General features: G+C 41.5%; 7 protein-coding genes across 8 annotated transcripts; 2 read left to right on the plus strand and 5 right to left on the minus strand.

Moving 5' to 3' along the window:
- Positions 1-167: 167 nt before the first annotated feature.
- moon (moonshiner) lies at positions 168-950 on the minus strand. The gene has a single exon (XM_017173418.3). The coding sequence runs from the start codon at positions 840-842 to the stop codon at positions 204-206; it is 639 nt and encodes a 212-aa protein (XP_017028907.1). The 5' UTR covers positions 843-950; the 3' UTR covers positions 168-203.
- Positions 951-2,448: 1,498 nt separating this feature from the next.
- Positions 2,449-4,921, plus strand: LOC108079177 (prisilkin-39). 2 transcript variants are annotated; one of them, XR_011445610.1, is made up of 2 exons: positions 2,449-2,797; positions 4,497-4,632. XR_011445610.1 is itself a non-coding variant. In XM_017173429.2 (2 exons), exons 1-2 carry the CDS (start codon positions 4,171-4,173, stop codon positions 4,860-4,862), a joined length of 369 nt encoding a protein of 122 aa, XP_017028918.1. In that variant the 5' UTR covers positions 4,081-4,170; the 3' UTR covers positions 4,863-4,921. The 2 variants fall into 2 exon arrangements, 1 of the variants encoding a protein (XP_017028918.1); XM_017173429.2 differs by lacking the exon at positions 2,449-2,797 and adding an exon at positions 4,081-4,173 and having other exon boundaries at positions 4,497-4,921.
- A 363-nt stretch (positions 4,922-5,284) lies between these two features.
- LOC108079137 (cuticle protein) lies at positions 5,285-6,606 on the minus strand. Its single transcript, XM_070288608.1, has 2 exons — positions 6,553-6,606; positions 5,285-6,401 (listed from the first exon to the last, which is right to left on the minus strand). The coding sequence occupies exons 1-2, from the start codon at positions 6,553-6,555 to the stop codon at positions 5,337-5,339; spliced, it is 1,068 nt and encodes a 355-aa protein (XP_070144709.1). The 5' UTR covers positions 6,556-6,606; the 3' UTR covers positions 5,285-5,336.
- Positions 6,607-9,141: 2,535 nt separating this feature from the next.
- LOC108079138 (uncharacterized) lies at positions 9,142-9,515 on the minus strand. The gene has a single exon (XM_017173385.2). The coding sequence runs from the start codon at positions 9,490-9,492 to the stop codon at positions 9,142-9,144; it is 351 nt and encodes a 116-aa protein (XP_017028874.1). The 5' UTR covers positions 9,493-9,515.
- Positions 9,516-10,886: 1,371 nt separating this feature from the next.
- On the plus strand, positions 10,887-11,957 carry LOC108079172 (tol-Pal system protein TolA-like). The gene is made up of 2 exons (XM_017173423.3): positions 10,887-11,016; positions 11,078-11,957. Exons 1-2 carry the CDS (start codon positions 10,939-10,941, stop codon positions 11,792-11,794), a joined length of 795 nt encoding a protein of 264 aa, XP_017028912.1. The 5' UTR covers positions 10,887-10,938; the 3' UTR covers positions 11,795-11,957.
- Positions 11,958-12,822: 865 nt separating this feature from the next.
- LOC108079171 (cuticle protein 16.5) lies at positions 12,823-14,147 on the minus strand. The gene is made up of 2 exons (XM_017173422.2): positions 14,032-14,147; positions 12,823-13,755 (listed from the first exon to the last, which is right to left on the minus strand). Exons 1-2 carry the CDS (start codon positions 14,032-14,034, stop codon positions 12,838-12,840), a joined length of 921 nt encoding a protein of 306 aa, XP_017028911.1. The 5' UTR covers positions 14,035-14,147; the 3' UTR covers positions 12,823-12,837.
- A 2,676-nt stretch (positions 14,148-16,823) lies between these two features.
- Positions 16,824-18,853, minus strand: LOC108079139 (skin secretory protein xP2). The gene is made up of 2 exons (XM_017173387.3): positions 18,792-18,853; positions 16,824-18,722 (listed from the first exon to the last, which is right to left on the minus strand). Exons 1-2 carry the CDS (start codon positions 18,792-18,794, stop codon positions 16,824-16,826), a joined length of 1,902 nt encoding a protein of 633 aa, XP_017028876.2. The 5' UTR covers positions 18,795-18,853.
- Between the last annotated feature and the right edge of the window lie 609 nt (positions 18,854-19,462).

Consider the following 19,462-nt stretch of genomic DNA (forward strand, 5'->3'; position numbering starts at 1 on the left):
GGAAAAGCGCCGTTATGTTTCAGTGTGACCAAAGGCGTTTGATAAAGGAAATGCCTAACGCGTTTAGATGGGGCTATAGCTAGAGCCGCTGATTTGTTTAACACTTTTTTTTCAACATTTATTTTGATTTAAAAATAAAAAAACAATTTTGTTTATAAATCAAATAATACACAATGTATTTATTTAATGTTTACATAGGAATTTCATGTAGATTCCGTCTTGGTTGGCCCATTCAAAGGATTCTCCTTAACCACCTTATCTACAAACTCTTGCAAAAAAGCCGTTCCACTCTCACTATCCATTGCCATGAGCTTGTCCAGCAGCTCCCAGGTGATGCTCTTGTCCAGTAGCTGCCGCTTGAACACATACGCCGGCATGTACACAATAAAGTGGGTAAGTTTCCAGTGCGGACGCAGGCGTGGTATACCCAAGCGATGCGGCACCACCTCGTTGTCCGCCAGCGTCTGAATGTCCACATAATTCCACTTATCCTCTGGGCGTGGCTGCGGCTTTGGTGGTGCCCGATTGCGTTGCTTCTTGGGCGGCGGCGGCGTCAACGGGCGAGGATTTGGCTCCGGGCGAAGCGCCTCCGCATCGAACTTCTCTGCCCACAGGGTCTCCAGGCGAACCAGTGAACTGCGATCGTGGCGCGTCAGGTGGTCGGTGTCCGAATACAGATTCTGCATCATGTCCTCGATTACGGAGCTGGAGAAGGTACGCGACTCGGGGATCCAGGTCGGCACTTGGGACAGCACCGGCTGTTTGCGCTTTCTGGCCTGCGTCGTCGACTTCAGCTGGCGCTGGTCTCCAGGCACAATCCTGATCTTCGGGCAAGTCGACATGGTTTTCGAGGAATTTTGTCTGTACGACACACAGCCAGCGCCTGCTTTCTGCACCAAACTTTGCTTTTTACTTTTTAAATACAACTTTTCAATTTACAGTTAGGCCGCGAGCACACTGAGAGAGGCTCTCCAGTGAGAGCGGAGCTGAGCTTATAAAGCTTTCAGCTTCGGTCCGCTCTGTTTGTTTGATTTTCTTAGAAGCTGACGCTCTCTCCAGCCAGGTGGCAACGCTGGGCAGGGTTCATTTGAAATTTGAAAGTTTTTATCTTGTTAAATAATTTCTTTTTGGTTTGTTTTTTTATTATTTAAAAAATATTTAAATGTTTAGAATTTGTGTAAGTTAATTCTTTTTTTTCGCTTCTGTTTTCGTTATAAAATTTTTAAAATAATTTCTTAAATTGTTCTTTTCTGTTTATAAACTTAAGAAAAATCAATTTATGTTTGGAATTTTTGTAGGTTTTTTTTAGGCGTATTATGTGTAAAAAAGCTGTTGTTTTTTTATAATAAAATTGCAAAAATTTGTGTAAGTTAATTTATTTTTTAATATTATGTCTTAATATACAGAAATTTTGCTTCGGTTTTAGTAATAGGATTTTAAAAATAATTTGGTTTGCTTAAAATTTAAAGATCCTCATTGAATCTTTTTTTCCTTTAGTTTTTCTTGAAACAAAGCTCCTTTAATGTTTTCAATTTTTATTAACTAATTTTTTCTTAATATTATATCTTAATTTACAGACCTCTTGCTTCTTTTTTACGTTATAATCAGGCCTGCTCCGGTAATCGAAAACGGCAAGAATTTTTCGTTTTCGTTTTTGAAAACGAGAAATTGGTGCTCCGGTAATCGAAATCGAGAGATTTGTTCGATTTGAAAAACGGGCACCTTTTTCTGGCCGGAATGAAAAGTAAATGGCTTTTTTTATATGAAATCAGATCTTATTTACAAAAGGACAAAAATAGTTTACTCAGTGGTCTATTGATGTTTATTCCACACCACCACAAGATCATTCTGGCAGGTAGTTATTTTATAAAAAATTTATTTCTGACCCCACCTCAGATTTGACAACAAAAGTTTTGCCGTGTTCAACCAGTTTTCTCGTTTTGGCGATAGGTCGATAAGTTCACCGCAAAAAGTTATCGCCAAGGTTGCCATATTGTTGGTGGAACGAAACATCCAGTTAAAAATACTTATAAAATATAAATGAATACATTAATAACTTTAAAGGACCGCCAAAATGGTTGTTTAAAAATAATGCTATTTAATTGTACTACTTAAATAGTCCAAATTAACCAAATAATTACTTGAGACCACCGGAATTAAAACTGTGAAAAGTGTGGCAGCATCTTAGGTGCATGGATTTGCTTAATTCTACCATTTTTTGCCTTTTTCTGGCTTAGAAAAAGGGCAATTGTAAATATAATAGGCAGTACTTTACGTTGTTTACTTGTTACCAAACAACACAAGTTAGCTGCTTGAGCAGTGAGAAACGATGAGAAAACGAAACATCCGATAGCAGAAATTTGCCGAAAACCGGAGCAGCTAAAAACGAAAACGGTTCGTTTTCGCCCAAAACGAAATCGAAAAAATTTTACGATTACCGGAGCAGGCCTGAATATTCTAAAAATACTTAGTATTTTCCTAAAAATATAAAGATCCTTATTTATGGTATAAAGCTACCTATATATTTTTCACAAGGACTTTTAATACCAATTTCTGCCAGTGTACACCAATCAACTTAAAAGAAAAAGTATTCCAAAAATCAAAATCTAAACATTGAACATCAAATCTCCCCCACCGGAATATCGCAAAAGGACTGCACCAAATACAGAGTGATTAATTGGCGGACCATCATGATGTCAGCGCCTTAGAAATTCCAATTTCAAACCGAACAGTGCAGTGTGAAATAGAAACAGAAACTGAAAACTGAAAGCTGAAGCGCAAACATCTAAGCCGCCAGGTTTGAGTGAGCCATTGCAACAATTAATAACGGTTGTGCCGCGAGATTTATGAGCGACGACATATAAACAAGACCAAAACGCTGTTGCCGTCGACCGCGAAATGTCATAAAAAGTCTCTGGGAGTCCGGTCAGAGACAAAAACCCGCCGCCGAATTGCTTAGAAACCAGAAGAGAGCACTCACAAATTGGTTAATTAGGGGAAGGAGCGCGAGTCCGAGTGCTAGGGCGACTTCACACGACGTAGGGGGCGTGCCGCAATCGTAAAAATAAGGCAAAACTAACGCGAAAACCGAACCCAAACACCTGGGAATGCACTGAGAGAAAGAGTGGGTTTCTAGTTAGTATAATTGTATCGGTTTCAAGGGAATTATAGCTGACTAACTGTTCTGAGTTAGTTTTTATAGGGTAAAAAACTCTGTATACTAAATTTTAAATTATAAGAAATCATAATTTTTCTCAATTTTTAAAAATTTCAATGATCTATTTTTCAGAAACTGGGTATATTTATTTGAATTTTAAAAAATCCATAACTAAGCCAAAAATTCATTAATTTTAATTCGGAAACCTGAGTTGTGTTAGTTTTTAATAGATTAATAAATCTGCATACTATATTTACGTTTTTTTTTAATTTTTTTTGCCAATTTTTTTTTTTACAATTTTAACGATGTAACCCCTTATTTTTTTAAAAAAAGCTTAAAAAATTGTTTTCCTTCGGACATGTCTAAAACGATTCGGCTGTTGAAGCTGATCAAGGATATATATGATTTACAGGGTCGGAAAAGACTCCTTCACTGCGTAAACAAAATTTCCGATTAAAATTATATAAAGAAATTATAATTTTTACAAAATTAAAACTCTGATTTAACAAACTACGTAAGTTATCTTTAGATCCTTATAAAATCTCAAAAAAATCACGAACTTACCCTGCTGCTCATTACTGATATTATTCCTATCCAAATCTTCCAAATTTTCTCCAAGTGCACATGTCATATATACACAATATATCGGCGAACGTGGTTTTTCCATGGTCATACAATTTCGGGGCTCCTCTGCCGGATGAGTCGTGGGATATCGAACGACGACTCTACGAACAAGCCCGGCTTGGGGAGTCTTCTTCTCCGCGCTGTCCGATTGCCGGTTGCCCCGTCCCGTTGAGTAATGGGCCCTGTCCGGCGACATGTCCGCGCCAAGGCGTTAACTCGGCTGTAGTTGTAAAGTAGCTCGGGTGCGCTAAGAAGCGTATAAAAACTAGAGACGGCGGCTTAATCCGCAACAGTTGATCGTCAGCGTCCACTCGGTGCATATATCAGTCAAAAGCAGAATCCGAATTCCTATCTAGGACCAAACAGAACTTGTTAGAAATATTCTAAAAATGGTGAGTGGAATAAACTAGGCGATAAATATCTGAAATATTATTTTGAAGTGTGTTTTTTTTTGTTCTCCTGCCAAAATTACTAAAGGAGGTCCTTTTAACGTGGTGTGACAACGCCAAAGCAGGGTACAGTTCACACAAAATATTCAAATTGATTTTTGAATTACCTGTTTTAAATATTATGAAAGAATTATCAATATAAACAATATTACAAAAAAAAAAATATTAATACCAAAACAAGGGTTATAAAAATTAATAAATAATACTAAATATGAATATATAATATTTTGAATATAATTTTAATAATAATATTAAAAATTCCCTAGAACTCACTCACCATTCTCGCCATCTTCGCCGCCTCCCTGGCCTTCTGCGCCGGCGATGTGTCCCACTTGTCGCGCACCTACCTGCCTCCCGTGAGCGGCGGCTATGGTGGCTACTCCTCCGGATACTCCTCGTATCCGTCGTACTCCAGTGGAGCTGGTTACTATTCGGGCGGTCTTGGTGGCAGCTATGCATCGCCGGTGATCTCGTCCAGCTACCGTAGCTATGCGGTGCCGCAGTACACATCGTATGCCGCACCCTCGAGCACCTACTTGCCGGCAAATACGGGCTACTCCGGCTACTCTGGATACTCGGGCTACTCCGGTCTGGACACCAAGTACGGCAGCAATGGTGGTTATGTCTACTAAGAGGGGGAAGACACCTCCCAGCAACAATGGAGCCAGCAGACATCTCTATATACATATTTTTTTTGTTTTGCCTAAGGAATTTTTTTGTGCAATTTTTTGGATACTAAAATATATATTTTTTCGAATGCTTTATTAATTATTAACAAACTTAATTTGGGTTTTTTATTTGGGAAGGGAATAAATGTGGGGAAATATTTTATATATGCGTAAAAGCAGGCTACAAAAAACAGAGGCCGCGTTGCCAGCTGAAGCTTAGGTTTGCAGCGTTATCAGCTAGGTATAATTTATATTTCTTGCTATTTTTTAAGTTTAAAAATTATTTTTTTCAGCTTTGAAACCTTGATTTCCTTCAAATAATTCGATTTACATTCTTAACTTTATTTTGTTTGATAAAAAAAAAATATTTCACAAAGTGTCGGTAATTTGTTTGTTTTCTTTTGCTTATTTTTGTTTTCATTCGAGAAGAGATCCTTTTTAATGCTTCAGACGGTACTCGTAGCCACCGTTGGAGGCATATCCACCGGACTTGTGTCCCGATGCGTAACCAGATCCATGACTAGCTCCATGACCAGCTCGGAGGCCGGATCCTTGAAGAGAACCATGGCTGGAACCCTGACTAGCAGCATAGCCAGAGCCATGGTTGGAGCCGGTATAGCTCACATGAGACACGGCTGGAGCGGCATAGCTCTTCCTGGAGGCCACAGCTGGCGCGAAGTAGGAGCCATGAGAGGTAGTAGCAGCGGAATACGAGCCATGAGAGACAGCTGGAGCCGAGTAGGAGCTATGAGAAGCAGCTGGAGCCGAGTACGAGCCATGAGAAGCAGCTGGAGCCGAGTAGGAGCCATGAGAGACAGCTGGAGCCGAGTAAGAGCTATGAGAAGCAGCTGGAGCCGAGTACGAGCCATGAGAAGCAGCTGGGGCAGCATAAGATGATCCTCCAACGGCACTGTAACTAGTATGAGAGGCAGCCGGGGCCAGATACTGCCTGGAAGGAGCGGCCACAGGTGCCGAGTAGCTGGTATGGGAGGCAGCTGGGGCAGCATAGCTTTTGTGGGCAACGGCAGGAGCAGAGTAACTGCTATGAGAAACGGCAGCTGGAGCCAGATACTTCCTGGAAGGAGCAGCCACAGGTGCCGAGTAGCTGGTATGAGATGCTGCGGGAGCTGAGGCGTAGCTGCTGCCCGAGGAAATTCCAGAGGAGTAGGAGCCATGGGATGTAGATGGAGCCGAGTAGGAGCCATGAGATCCTCCAGAGGAATACGAGGAGCCATGAGATCCACCAGAGGAGTACGAGGAGCCACCAGAAGAGGCAGCTGGCGCCAGATACTGCCTGGAAGGAGCAGAAGCCACCACCGAGTGACTCTTCCTGGCATAGGAAGCAGTCGCCGGAGCAGCTGCATACGAGCCAGAGGAGCTAGAAGCTGCGGCATTATAGCCACTCGTGGCACCCACCTTGGGCGGCAGGTAGGAGTTGCTCAGCGGAGTGGCCAGAGACACTGCCACAGAGGCCAAGGCCAGAGTCAGAACGGCAAAGGAGCGCTGCAAGTAAAAGTATTTAAAAATTAATTTAAATGGATTTTAAAATGAATAATTAATAGATAAATTAAGGTAGCAAGCTTTCACAGGTGCATTAATCATTAGAGAACATCTTGACTCAATTAAGATAAATCTAAAACCTGAAAACACTCACCATTTCGATAGATTCTTAATTTCTTAAGCGTTTCTAGCTGCTGTTCCGGCGTTTGGGGGTTTTTGGGAACTGATGCCTCAGTAGATGCTGGCCGACACTTTTATAGGAGACTCCGGACAATGGCTTTGCAGGTGAGTACAAATCTTTCAGTCTACCAATCTTCCAATTCTCCAATCTTCCAATCTTCCAATCCCCCAAGACGCACACACAAAGCAAAAAAAATTGAAGCAAAAAAAGTAAAATAAAATAAAGCCAAAGCAAAAAATATTAGAACGCATAGGAATGGGGAGGCTAGAGTCTTGCTTGGTCCGCTGGTCGTCATCATCGCACATAGTTTGGGCTTACACTGAGCTACAAGGTTTGGTAAAGGTAGAGAAAGAAGCATTGGAATACTTTATTACAATAATAGTAATATTATAATAAATATTAAATTATGTTTCTTTGAATCTTTGTATCTTAGTATCTCAAGTACCTCAGTATCTCAGTACCTCAGTATCTCAGTATCTCAGTATCTCAGTATCTCAGTATCTCAGTATATCAGTATCTCAGTATCTCAATATCTCAGTATCTCAGTATCTCAGTACCTTAGTATCTCAGTATATCAGTATCTCAGTATCTCAAACTTTGTTGACCAGTTTCTATGGCAAAGAATGGCGCGATCAAGGAATATGTCGTAGACTCTATATATTTGGCCGTCTTTATTTTTAGCCCTGTCAATTTCGGAAGTCGCCGCGAGTCGAGAGTAATTAATGATGTGCCAGTGCCAGTGCGAAGTTCGCGGATAATCCAAGCTCATGCCGCCCCGCCGCTAACGGTTCGATAACGTCTTGGGGATCGCATTATTTTGGATGGTATTGGATCGAGTCCGCCCTCGCAGCCGCCGACCCGCATCTAAAGGCAACCATTACTCACCACACACATTAATTATAATCCACACCGACATCGGGCTTAATGGTCGCGGCCCCTCCAGTGTTTATGTCTTTTGCGTGCGTTTATATAATTAAAACGAAATGCTAAGGGAAGAGGAATTAACAACAAACAAACAAAAAAAACATTTATATATACAAATCGCATAAAACAATACCAAAAAAACAGGGAATCAATGATTGTGGAAGTTAAAAATACCCTTGCAAGCCGCAATTTGCATAAAAATGATCAAAGTCATTGCGGGGAATTTGCTGATGAGAAATATTTTATGGTCATAAATGTTATAGAAGCCAAGAAAGTTATCATAACCACTCGATTTACTACCTGTTTCTTCAAAACAAAACAAGTATATTACAACTTTTTAAAGAGAATAAATACATCCATCTTAAAGTAATAATTCTTTCACTTTCAATTCAGAGACATTGTTATTTGGTTGCTTCATTGGCCTGCTTATTGAGCCATAATGCATTGCCTTTAAAGCTAATATACCCGCTTTTTCGAGAGTCCAAGACAAGAGAGGAGCGAGAAGATAAAGCTATTTATTTTTTGCCTTTGAGGTGCGTAGTTTGGGATTGGTCTGGAATCGGTTTGGGTTGGTTGAGTTGGCCCAACGCCGATCAGTTTAAGTTTGACTTTATAATGGAATGGTATCAAGTCAGGATCTAATTAAGGTTTACTTCAGAGTGCTAAAAATAAATTAAATATAAGAGATCATTAAGGTATCAGAATTATCTAAAATATTAAACTAAATACAAAAATAAATTATAAATATATATAAATTATAATAAATAAGAAATACTTATATATAAATATTTACATAGAAATATTTATATATGAAAAGGAAATTATGGTATAAGATTTCTAAATTTTTTTAATAGGAATGAAAATGATTTTAAAGGTCTAAAATATTGAATTAAATATCTAAGGAATATTTATATTATTCATTTTTGGTTGCTTATATTCATAAATATGGGTCTATACCAGTAGTCGGCACGTCCCAAGCCCATGGGATAGGCAAAGGCTCTGCCGGCAGCGCTGCCAGCACACGGATAGCGTAAACTTCACACACACGGAACACACTCACGTCATTTTTGCTCCGTACCTCACTCACACAAATGTGCTTTTTGGTTGATTGTGATGGTGCCGAGCACTGGTCTATACTTAAAAATTACTTCAACTTTGAGTTATAAAATTAATTAAATAATTAAATTCCGGTAATATTTTAAAAATAAAAGAGATTGCAGGGAAGTTCTATACATAATAATAATATATTTATATAATAATAATACATTTAATATTCTCACTAACGTGAAGGTAAGAGCCCATATTAATTCCGAAATAATTTAGACTAAAAAACTAAATAAAAATAAAATAAAAATGTATCAGTTCAATTTTCAATATAAAAAAATAATAAAAGGGAGAAAAGAGATCCAAGGGCAATTCAATTACAAAATTCTTATATTAATAAAGGGAAATTTTCATATTGATTTTGGGAATTAAAAAAAATGTAATGGACATTTTACATATTATTTTTGTTAAAAAAAATAATAAAACAAAAAATCAATGACAAAACTTTAACTTAATAAAGTAAAATTCTAATATCTCAAAAGGTTATAATTTATTTTTTATTTATTTTTTCCTTGCAGAGTATCCTATAATTCCCTACTTCCTTCCCAGTCGCGTTTTCTGCGCCATATCCTTGGCAATGGCCACAAAGAGTATGTTGTGCTTGCTGGCCACCGGCTTGCCCGTGGGATTCTCCTCCTCATGCCGCACCTGCAGTGTGTCCGAGTCCAGGGTAATGCTGCCCACCACCTGGCCGGGCTTTAAATAATAATTCTGGCCCAGCGAAGTGGGTCGATGCTCGGTGACAAAGTGATACCTCATCGGCTCCAGCTCCTCGATGATTAGCTTGGGCCGGGTGGTGCTCGGCGGCAGCATTGGCTGGGCGCCACATGAAGCTATCAAGGCTACTAACACAATGGCGAAGATGAGTATCCACTGGGAGGACATGCTGAAACCTTATTCCTTCTGCTGGCGCGTTCACAATGCCATCTGGATGGACCCTGGAACATTCTTTTATATCCTGAGCTCTGAGAAAGGAGGTTACTGGAATTGAATTCTCTGGACGTGGATTCTCTGAATGTGAATTCTCTGGAAGCTGGACATTCAGGAGAGACGAAAAGCTCTCTCCACTCGAACGATGCTCTGGCTGGCTGGTGATTTTTACCTGTCCCGTTTTGGGCATAACGAGTTTTTTTTTGTTTTGGACATTAACCCGATTGCGTATGCATGCTTGTGTGTATATATCAGATATATATATTTTTTTTTTGCATAAATCGCAGTGTATATAATGGTCCATTCACAATACAACAGAAATGCAAATTTTCTGCCGTGTTTTGTGGTTTGGATATATCACCCAACCTGGCTATATACATACATCTATATGCACATTATATCCGTTTTGGAAGTCGGACCTGCCCGACGACCCATAGACAGTGGCTAGATCTCGGATTGGACTGCTTTTAATGGCAAATAAATGTTTGAACGATTCGTTTATTTATCATTCCGTGGGATATATACTTATTTATGGGTTTTTGATTTGTTTCGAATAGAGTTTTAAGGGGTTTGTTTAGGAGGTGTTTGTTTACCAGGGAAAATTTAATGCATTTTTGGGTTGGAATTAAGGAGAATTTGTTTATTAGCTGTGATCTTTGATGGGTGTTTTCTTATATTATAGTAAATATATAAATAAAATAATTAAAATCATTGTTTAAATTGCTAAAATGTTAAAGTTTTAGGCTTAACAAAATGATGTTCTATATATATATATATATTATAGATCTCAAATCATTGTTCTCTGAAAAATAAACAACGAAAGTCTCCGAGTCTCTCTCAGGCACAATAGCTGGCAATCAGCCTTAATTTCAACTGATTTCCGGATTGATTCGGCACTGATTGATGGTGTTCCACAAAGGAACCAAAGATGTGCAAGAAATCGTACAGGACGTTTAGACTACACTCATAAACATTTTTAACTAAAAACAACAAATTGTAAACTAAATTTGTTCAATAAAATTGTTAAGTTTCTATTCAAGTTTCCTTCCTTTGCTCCACGTTTTATAGCCATTTAGTTGGTTGATTAATGTTAATTAAATTTTATTTATTAAATTAAAAAAAAATAATAATACAAATATTAAAATAATTTTAGTCCTACAAAATACATTTGAGTAGGGTTGGTAGAGAATTGAAATCGATATTTAAATAAAAAATATATAGAAATAAAAATATATAATAAAATAAAAAATAATAAAAAAAATAAAAAAAGATAATAAGCCTTAAATAATATAGAAAAAAAAGCTAAGAGTAGCAGAGATCCTACCAAGTAGGCCTTTAGACCCCCTTGTCAGCCACGAGGCTCTGTGTTCCCCCTTTCCGCTCAGTCTAAAATCGTTCGTCATGGAGTTCACACGCTTGATTTTGTTTTCTATTATTATTTTCACCAGTCTGACCATTGGCCTTGGCTTCTTCAACTGGGTAAGAACGAACCAAATTCCTTCAACTAAAATCCTAAATCTATAGCTAAACAACCCGGCAGAGCCCCTTTGGTGACACTGACCTGGTGCAGGACAATCAAGGCAATGGAGGAGCTGGTGCCAGTGCTGTTGCTCCTGGTGAACCTCCAGGAAAATGCGCCACCATGGTACGACCCAAGCCCAATTGCTTTGCCCAAAAGGCGGCCAAGATTGCCAAGGAGGCCTCCGATGCCCAGGTAGAAGCCGGCGCAGCGGCTGCCCATAAGGTGCAGAAGATGCTGGCCGACAAGGCTTGCAGCGCTGCCAAGGCAGCGGAGGCGGCCTTCGTGGGCAAGCAGCAGCTGGTGGAGCTCATCGAGTCTGAGCTGCGCGAGGGTCGTCTGGTGGTGCAGAAGGAGAAGGCCCGTGTCCAGTCCACCAAGACCACGGCTGCCGACGCTCGCCAGGGAGTCAAGCAGGCATCGGAGGAGGTCAAGGCGCTCACCGAACTGGTGAGGAAAGCCCAAGAGGGCGTGGCCCACTCGGAGCGCGTGGTTTCCGGGGCCCAGCAGACAGTGGCCGACCAGAGGCAGGCGGTGGCCGAGGCCAGGGAGCGTCTGGAGCTGCTCCTTCGCCGAGTGGAGGCGGCCCGTGCCGACTACCAGAGCACCAAGAGGGCAGCAGAGAATGCTGCCTGTGCCGCCCAGGAGGCCAGGCAGAGGGCAGCGCGGGAGCGCAGAATGTCTGAGATCTCTTCCCACAAGCCGACTTTCCGGCAGGCCTTCTACTTGGAGGAGTAGAGGAGCTCCGCATTGTTTTTTTTGGCAGAAAGCAATGTTTGTTATTTTTAATTTTTCTGTATTTGTTAATTGCTTTCCCTCTCAAGTTAGTTTATTTCCTTTGTTAATTGTTTAGTTAAAAAAAGCCTACAAAAATTATTAAACACCAACACTAATCACGAGGTATGTTCAATTTAGGGTCTGATTTTGCTTATATAATTTAGGTAATTAACTGAATTGTGATTACATTAATTATTTAAAATTAGATATGCTTGTTACATTAATTTTAATTTGAAGAGCTTAGCTTTGTTCGGACTTTACAATAAAAAAAAAATAATAAAGACAATAAAAATAGTAATAGTAAAAATTCTAATATTTATAATAATATTATATAAATAATATTTATCATAAATGAAAAAAAATATTACAAAAGGGCGTTTCCGCCCCTATCACTTTGTGCTTAAACCTAATTATTTACAATCAATCTTCCTAATTATATAAACCATACACCATGCCATCTTAACTGTCCGGGACTCGAACCCGGACCGGTGGAGCTACATATGTATAACTTTCGAAAGGAAGTTGACACTTCAACCCGTTGAGCTACCACCGGCGGCGAGGCGACAGCTTCTAAAGGGCTTTTGGAACCTAATCGATAAAAGGATTTATCGTTAGACAGGGTTGCTTAGAGCTTGGCAGTGCTGGAAAGTGTTTTAAGAAGGCGTTTTCAACTCTGCTTCAAGGAAAGCAAGTAAACTTAAAATAACAGAGATTGGTGAAAAAATGTTAGAAAGAAGATTAATGTTAATTTTGAATAAATTAGAATGATGAGAGTGAACTGTTTTTGTGGTTTTTTCTCATTCTGCACATTTATGGAGTATGTTTATAGAGCATACTTTCAGGATGTGATTCTCAATTCGTATTTATATATTTCATTAAAAAATATATATTTTTATATAAAAAATCAAAAAACATTTAGTTTTTTTTAGCTCATTATCTTCGATATATTTAAAAAAAAAAAGGTTTCGTTTTATGATTAGTTTCGTTTTGGAATCCCAGTCTCTCTAGTAGACGTATCCACCGTTGGAACCGTACACGGTGCCGGCGGAGGATCCGGAGTAGCTGCTGACCACAGCCGGTGCGGAGTAGCTGGACACAGCTGGGGCCGAGTAGGTCTTGGCCACCACGGGGGCAGTGTAGGTAGAAACAGCAGGAGCAGTGTAGTGGGACACAGCGGGAGCGGAGTAGCTCTTGACCACAGCAGGAGCGGAGTAGCTCTTGACCACAGCAGGAGCAGTGTAGGTCTTGGCCACCACGGGGGCAGTGTAGTGGGACACGGCAGGAGCGGAGTAGCTGGACACAGCTGGGGCAGAGTAGGTCTTAACCACAGCCGGGGCAGAGTAGGACACAGCTGGAGCCGAGTAGGTCTTGGTCACAGCCGGAGCAGTGTAGTGGGAGACAGCGGGAGCGGTGTAAGTCTTCACAACAGCGGGAGCCGAGTAGCTGGACACAGCCGGGGCGGAGTAGCTCTTGACCACAGCGGGCGCCGAGTAGGTCTTGGTCACAGCCGGGGCAGTGTAGGTAGAGACAGCCGGAGCCGAGTAGTGGGACACAGCTGGGGCAGAGTAGCTGGACACAGCTGGGGCAGAGTAGGTGGTCTTCACGACTGGAGCCACATAGGAAGCAGCAGGCTGGGCGTAGGTCTCCTCGGCAGCGGTCTCAGCATAAGAGGTGGTCTCAGCAGCAGCTGGAGCGGCATAGGATTCGCTGGTGTAGGAGGCAGCTGGAGCAGAGTAAGACTCAGACTCATAGGTGGAAGCGGCGGCGGGTGCCTCGTAGGTCTCGGCGGCAGGAGCAGCCTGGTAGGACTCGTAGCTGGTGGAGGCGGCACCCGAGCGAGGAGGCAGATAGGTGTTGGCCAAATGGCTAACATCGGCCGAGGCCACAGCCAAAAGGGCGAGCGAAAGGACAGCGAAGAATTTCTGTAAGGAAAGAGGAAAAGGGTGGTGTTTAGGGGAGGAAGAAACTCCTGTTCTTAGAAGACGTGGAAGGTTTCTTAGATATTTTTTCCTTGAGGTTTGAAGATCTTTCGGGGAGGAAGTTTACTTTCTGGAAGGAGGAACTATACTCTCAAGAAGCAGGAACTGTGCACTGGAGAAGCAGGAACCTCATCTCTAAAGGAGATGAACCTCCTATCCTTTTTCTCTCCTTTTTTCTCATCCTCAAAGAAGAAACTCTCCTCACAACTTTGAGCTTACCATGTTGCTGGGTTCGAGTTTAAGAGAACACTAGTACCTTGTGGACTTCGCTTCAACCTATTTATAGCTGCCGAAAAAAATGTCTGACCAACTTGATACACGAATGTCAAAAGGCGCTACAAAATGAAATTAAAAAAAAAATACAAATACAACAAAAAATAAGAAAAAACCAGAACAAGCTCACACTGAAAGCCACACGAACTATATTGCCATCGAGAATAAAAGCGACATAATAATAATAATGAAGCATTTCGTCCGCGGAGCTCATTAGTCGCTTATAATATTCCGACTTTTCTCCATTCTCCACCTTCCACTCCCCTGGATTCCCGATTCACGTTCCCTCGTATCTCTCGTTCCGTATCCAAATCCGATCTTGTCGATAGGTTAGAAATTCTATCTTTAAGAAACTCGTTTTGGAGGTTGATCCATTCATAAGTCGGTTCCCGACTCATCCATCAAAGCTTTTTGGAGACGAGACAAAGGTCTGCGTTGAAGCAGAGCCTTGGCTCTGGTCAAGTTCTCAGCGGTTACCTCATTAATCATTGAGATGGGGGGATTTACCCGGGAAAACAATGGCTTACAAGGCGGGAAAATCTGGGTAAGCGCGCGGATATCCGTTTATTGGGAATCGCCTGGAATCAATTTTGCCACAAAATCACTTTATAAATTGAAATTAATTAAATTTTAAAGATTATTTTAAGATATTTTCTGCGAAGACCAATAATACGAAAAATAAAAAAAAAATAAATTTACAAAAAATTAAATAAAATAAAAATGAAATTTAACAAAAAAATAAATTGAATACAAATTAAATTTAATACAAATTAAATTAGATAAAAATTAAATTAAATGAAAATTAAATTAATACAAAAATAAAATTAAAAAAAAAAATAAATAAATAATATAATATAATAATAATAATAAAATAAAATAAAAACAAGAAAGGAAGCTAACTTCGGCACGCCGAAGTTTGTATACCCTTGCAGATTGGTTTTAATATTTATGTCATAAATTATAATGCCGAAAACAGACACTAAACTGAGTTACATACCATTTTACCTATACTTATTATGTTTACAGTTTGACAGTTACAGTTATACATTCCCAGCATTACATTTTCTCTACATCTGCGGATCGCTTCTATGGCTGCTATATGATATAGTTGTCCGACTTTCATAAAATGTATACCAAAATTCTATAATAATAAGTAAAGCTCATATCTCAGAGTAGATGAAAATACGTTGAAAAACAACGAAGTTATAATTTTTTCTTTTACTTTCCCTATCGTTCCTATGGCAGCTATAAGATATAGTCGTCCGATTTTCATAAAATTTTTACCAAAATTTTGAAATAATACCAGAAGCTCATGTTTCAAATAAGATTAAAATACGTTGAAAAACAACGAAGTTATAATTTTTTTGATTAATACCCCGATCGTTCCTATGGCAGCTATAAGATATAGTGGTCCGATTTTCATAAAATTTTTACCAAAATTCTGGAATAATATAAAAAGGCTATATCTCAAAAATGATGGAATAATATTGAAAAACAGCCAAGTTAAAATTTTTGTTCTAAAAATTTATCGAACATTTGTATGGCAGCTATATGATACAGTCGTCCGATCCGGCCCGTTCCGACATATATAGCAGTGAGAGTATATAGAAGACTACATGCAAAGTTTCATTCAGATAGCTTTAAAACTGAGGGACTAGTTTGCGTAGAAACGGACAGACGGACGGACAGACGGACAGACGGACAGACGGACATGGCTAGATCGACTCGGCTGTTGATGCTGATCAAGAATATATATACTTTATAGGGTCGGAAACGTCTCCTTCACTGCGTTGCAAACTTCTGACTGAAATTATAATACCCTGCAAGGGTATAATAACATAAAAAAATAAATTAAATACGAATTAACTTAAATACAAATTAAATTTAATAAAAAAAATGTAATAAAAAAATTAAATTAAATTAAAAAACTATTTAACCCCTTGTCAAATTTTGAAAAAACCTTTAAAAGTTGGCTAGATGTGCCTGTTAATGCTGATCAAGAATATATATGATTTATGGGATTATTATAATACCCTGGCAGGGTATACAAAGCAGAAAAAAAACACCTAAAAACACAAAATCGATTTCTAAATGCCAAGGAGAGGGAGTGATAGCCTCTCTCTGCAGATCAATGACTCTTGATTTGTGTTCCAGCAAAAGATCTATAAATTTGCAGAGCCAAGAAATGCAATTGTAGCTTATTTACTATATAATTTATTAGGTATATATGTATATGTATATTATAGTAGTAAAACCACTTTCAAATAATTTGAGAATTAATTTATTATTGTTAAGCACGCTGAGACCGGAGATTGACGATGGATTCAGGAATTTAAGGAATGGTTTTATTATCAATTTATTGTATTTTATTTTAAGAAAATGAAATAAAATTGTTATTGTAACTTTATAACATCGATTTCAAGTTCCAAATAAATCGATTAATTCGATAAATTCGATAGATTTATTGCGCTTGCGAAGATGCGCTTCTCAAAAAGTCAACTTTCCTTCCTTGTTAATTAAATATTCAAATGAAGCCACGCTTGCTTTATATTTTTTTTCTATATATATTTTTTATGGGTTAACAAGAGCGTAACAAAAATTGTATAACAAAAAAAAGTAAATGGTGCTAAAAATTGGCTACGTAACATTAAATTCAGATGAACCCGGGAATTTTGGGTCCCCAACTCGATGCGAGTTCGGACCTCTGCCGGGGTCCGTTCACGGGCATCCTCCCGGTCCTAGTACAGGTATCCGCCGTTGGCGGCATAGCTGGTTCCCACCTCAACGGGAGCGGGAGCGGGAATGGAAACGGGAGCGGCAACGGGAGCGGGAGCAGCAACCACCTCAGTCTGGTGGACAATGGGAGCGGGCTGGGCGTAGGTCACCTGTTGCTGCACCGCTGGCTGAGAGTACTGGACAATGGGTTGGGGCTGGACCTGGTGGACCTGCTGCTGGGTCTGTTGCACCTGGTGGACTTCCTGGACTTGGACGGGAGCTGGTGGAGCGGGCACAAAGGACTGCTGCAGCTGAATAGGTGCCGGGGCGGGAATGGAAACGGGCACAGGGGCAGGAGCAGATGTGATAATGGGAGCCGGGGCAGGAACTGGTGCCTGAACTGGAGCTGGCTGAGGAGCTGGAACAGGAGCCGGAACCGGAGCCGGAGCTTGGTAGGCGTAGCCACTATACTGCGCCTGCTGGACAGTCTGCTGAACAGGCTCTGGGATCGAGATCGGCTGAGCCACTGGAGCTGGAGCGGAATAGGTCTGCTGAATCTGGACAGGAGCAGGGGCAGAATAGGTCTGTTGAACCACCGGGGCAGGAGCGGTGTAGGTCTGCTGGACAACTGGAGCTTGATGGATCACTTCCTGGGCCACAGGAGCTTGATGAACCACTTCCTGGACCACTGGGGCCTGCTGTTGAACGACTTCCTGCACCACTGGCGCCTGATGAACCACAGGAGCGGGTGCGGAGTAAGTCTGCTGGACTACGGGAGCTTGATGAACCACTTCCTGGACAACGGGTGCCTGCTGGACGACTTCCTGCACCACCGGAGCGGGTGCCGAATAAGTCTGCTGAACCACTGGTGCCTGCTGGATCACTTCCTGAACCACTGGAGCCGGAGCTTGCTGGACGACAGGAGCAGGAGCTGGGTAGGAGTACGTCTGTTGGATCTGGACAGGAGCAGGGGCAGAGTAGGTCTGTTGAACCACCGGGGCAGGAGCGGAGTAGGTCTGCTGTTCCTGGACCTGAACAGGTGCGGGAGCGGTGTAGGTTTGTTGGACTTGGACAGGAGCAGGAGCAGGAGCGGGAGCGGGAGCGGGAGCGGGAGCGGGAGCAGGAGCGGAGTATGTCTGCTGAACCTGGACAGGAGCAGGAGCAGTGTAAGTCTGCTGTTCCTGGACTTGGACAGGGGCAGGAGCAGGAGCATAAGTCTGCTGAATCTGGACAGGAGCTGGAGCGGAGTAAGTCTGCTGCACCACCTGATGCTGTTCATGGACCACGGGCACAGGGACTGCAACTGGAACAGGGGCGGGAATATGAACAGGAGCGGGAGCAGGAGCAGGAGCAGTGTAGGTGGTGGTCACAGTCTGTGTCTCCTGCTGCGGGGCAATAGTCTCCACCACAGGCTCAGGAGCAGGCACAAACTGTTGGACAGGAGTGGGTGGCAGATAGGCATTCCTCACAGCCGTCTGGGTGGCCACAATGGGCTTCGGTGGCTCATAGATCACCTGAGGAGCTGACTGAGGGATCTCCACGGGTGCGGGAACGGGAGCTGGGGCAGGAACGGGAACAGGAGCAGGAGCAGGAGCTGGGATAACCACAGGTGCTGGTGCCGGGGCTGAGATCACCACGGGTGCTGGGGCAGGGGCAGCTTGGTACTGCTGCTGCTGCTGCTGTTGTCCACCGGAATGTATAGTGAAGCTGGCCAGCGGAATCGAAGCCTGGATAGACTCCACCTGGGCCTGGATATGCGGCTGCAGCTGATGAAGCACCTGCGGCAACTGAGGCTGCAGCAACTGCTTGAAACTGGGTGCCTGCGATACCTCCTTCACCGGCAAAGGCGGCAAATACTGGCCACCGGGACGACCTTGGGCCAGGGCCAGGCACACAGCCAGAACAACAAAAGCAAAGGGTTTCTGGAAAGGCACAATCACTCGTTGTCTTAGTCACTCGAACAAAAAAAAAATAAATTAAAGTTGAGTTACCATCTTCACGGGGGTCACGAGCTAAACTGGAGGCAGAGCGGTGCACCGGGCGAACGTAAGCGATTAACTGATGACCAGCTTTGAAGATGTCTCTGCATTTATAGTTGGCCAAAGCCAGAGCCACCTTAATTGGTGCGATCCGCCGGCCAGGTGTCCACGGAATGCTAATGCAGAGGGCCAACAATGAAATCATGCAAAACACATCTCATTTCGCAGCGGATTTTTGGCTTTGGATACGGAATCGGATGCGGATTCGGATTCGGTCTTTTGGGTTTATTAACACATGGAAATAGTTTATGTGCATTTTAAATTTCTTTAGAGGATCCCCATACATATGCATTTCCCATGGAAATCCTATTAAATTTGTTTGAACTGTATTTTGAAATTTCTCTTGAGTTTTTCTGTCACTGAAAACTGTATTCCAGAGATTCTCTTAGTATTTTTGGGGTCTACAAAAAGCCTAGGACCATCACTAAATAAAGTAAAATTAATATGTTAATAATTAATGAAGCTTCACTTTTTCTTTTAGTGTCTCGGCTGCTCGTGGCCACACAAAAAATTCAAACAAAACTCTAGACAAATCACTGGGTGCTCGAAAAGTGAATAAATATTTATCAAACGACGGTTGCATGGACTTGTGTCCACCTGGCCAATTGACACCTTTGGCCGGT

Source organism: Drosophila kikkawai, chromosome X, assembly GCF_030179895.1.
Source record: "Drosophila kikkawai strain 14028-0561.14 chromosome X, DkikHiC1v2, whole genome shotgun sequence".
In the NCBI taxonomy this organism is placed as follows: Eukaryota; Metazoa; Arthropoda; class Insecta; order Diptera; family Drosophilidae; genus Drosophila; species Drosophila kikkawai.